Here is a 1,749-nt window from a genome sequence, read left to right on the forward strand (position 1 = left end):
ACTCATGCGTGATTTAATTAATAAAAGATGGCTTTTAGTAACTACTGCTTGATTGTTCTAACATTTTCAACCAAGGCTGCCTTCGATTTAAAACGGGGCTTGAATATTTGATCAGAGGAAAGACTATCGAAAGAAAATAGAAAATTATAGAACGTTTCCACTTGTAGTCGGGAGATGTCGGAAATGAATGAACTACAAGACCAGAAGCGTGGTACCATAAAAGCTATGATGCGGACAATGCACGACCAAAAATCAAACCGGTCATTTTCGTCAACATCGTGAATCACTCAGTCGCTACATAAACCGCTAATCCATTGGGATTCCTTAAAATATTTCGATAGCTTATGATAAGCATAATTACATTTCGCAAGTCATTCCATAATTACTCAGCACACGTACACACCTGGACTCGGAGCGAGCAGTCAGTCACCTTACATGGAGTTGTTTCCGCAATCACCGCGATAATTCGTATGCATGTCAAAGATAAGGACGTGTAATCTTAGAAACAAAAACTGCCATTTATTTCAATGGTAAACGAATCGAGCTGTGTCCGGGACACTTCGAGCCTAGTCTAGGTCTATCACCATGCTCATCTGCTTTAAACTTTTGCTCTTGATTCCGTCCAGTGTGTACGCTGGGTTGATTTTCACAAATTCGTTGCACCTGTAACCGGACAACAGACTCTTAGTTAGCCGAACTGAAACTGGTGGTCACCCTTACTTACTGCATTTCAAGATCCGTTTTGAAGCCAACCTTTGCCGCCGGTATCTGTGACCCTATGGCAGTGAAATTTGTACTGGTTAACCGCAGCCCATAGGCGCGGCAGATTGGGACCCGGGCCTTCAGAAGTTCGGTGGCAATTCCGCGGCCACGGTACCGACTGTTGACGCTGAGACCGTACGCGGTCAGGTATTTGTCGACACCATATTTTTCGTAGAGGTTGACCGTGTTGGTCATGTACTCGTTGATATCTATTAGTTTATTCGTCCCTTCCGATTGTATCTGGAACGGGAGCCATACCGTCAGAGGTGTCCTTAATTGGTTAAACACAGATGACACATGTCGAGCGTGAACCTACCAGACTGCGGAAGTCTAGCTTCTCGCCAGCTACGGAAACGGATAGGAGATTGGCCCCCGCTAACTCCTTCGAGCCTTCCTTGGAACACACGATAGTCAAACGTTCTTGGAAGCAGTGTCTCCAGAAGCCGACGATCTCTTCGTACGACACCGGATCGTGGCGGAGACGGGCGTACGCACAGAGGGGTTCATCGTCGACGAAATGCTCCGTGTACAGCTTGATGGCGTCTTCGTAGCGATCCTCGGTTAGATCCTCCACCCGGTACGTCACCAAGCCGCCATCCTCACGATCTGGATCCGGTGCCTCGAATGTCCACCAAATATTCGGATACGGCACATCGGCGGGGCGCTTCCAAGGCATCGTTCCTGGGGACCGAATCGTTCACAGCGGGTTCTCCGGTTACCAGTTCTAACACACTGCTGCTGAGCAGAAGCGGTGGCCGGGCTTTTCTACTGCCAAACACGGCCCCAGTTGGATCCGATGGATGCGGCGGCCTAAGGTGATAACAACAACACTCAACCTCAGCTGTATCTTTATCGCGCTCATGGCACGGTCCCACTATGGGAAAAAGGCGGTGTCAAACCTACTTTAAAAAGTGAGCATTTTAGGTATATTTTTCTAATCCGGGTTGAATCCGAGAAACCAATCCGAGTTGTTAGAGTTTACGCAAT

At 47.8% G+C, this 1,749-nt stretch overlaps 1 protein-coding gene across 2 annotated transcripts in view; it reads right to left on the reverse strand.

Moving 5' to 3' along the window:
- Positions 1–494: 494 nt before the first annotated feature.
- The window catches only part of LOC131211329 (uncharacterized), a 2,852-nt gene continuing 1,597 nt past the window's right edge, over positions 495–1,749 (reverse strand). The window contains exons 2-4 of one of the 2 annotated variants that reach the window (XM_058204752.1): positions 1,079–1,572; positions 725–1,002; positions 495–663 (exon numbers count right to left, since the gene is read on the reverse strand). In XM_058204752.1, the coding sequence (XP_058060735.1) occupies positions 567–663; positions 725–1,002; positions 1,079–1,438 (735 nt within the window). In that variant the 5' untranslated portion in view covers positions 1,439–1,572 and the 3' untranslated portion in view covers positions 495–566. Of the gene's footprint in view, positions 664–724; positions 1,003–1,078; positions 1,579–1,749 lie in introns of those variants that run through there. The other variant, XM_058204753.1, reaches the window with a different exon arrangement.

Source organism: Anopheles bellator, chromosome 2 (genome assembly GCF_943735745.2).
Source record: "Anopheles bellator chromosome 2, idAnoBellAS_SP24_06.2, whole genome shotgun sequence".
In the NCBI taxonomy this organism is placed as follows: Eukaryota; Metazoa; Arthropoda; class Insecta; order Diptera; family Culicidae; genus Anopheles; species Anopheles bellator.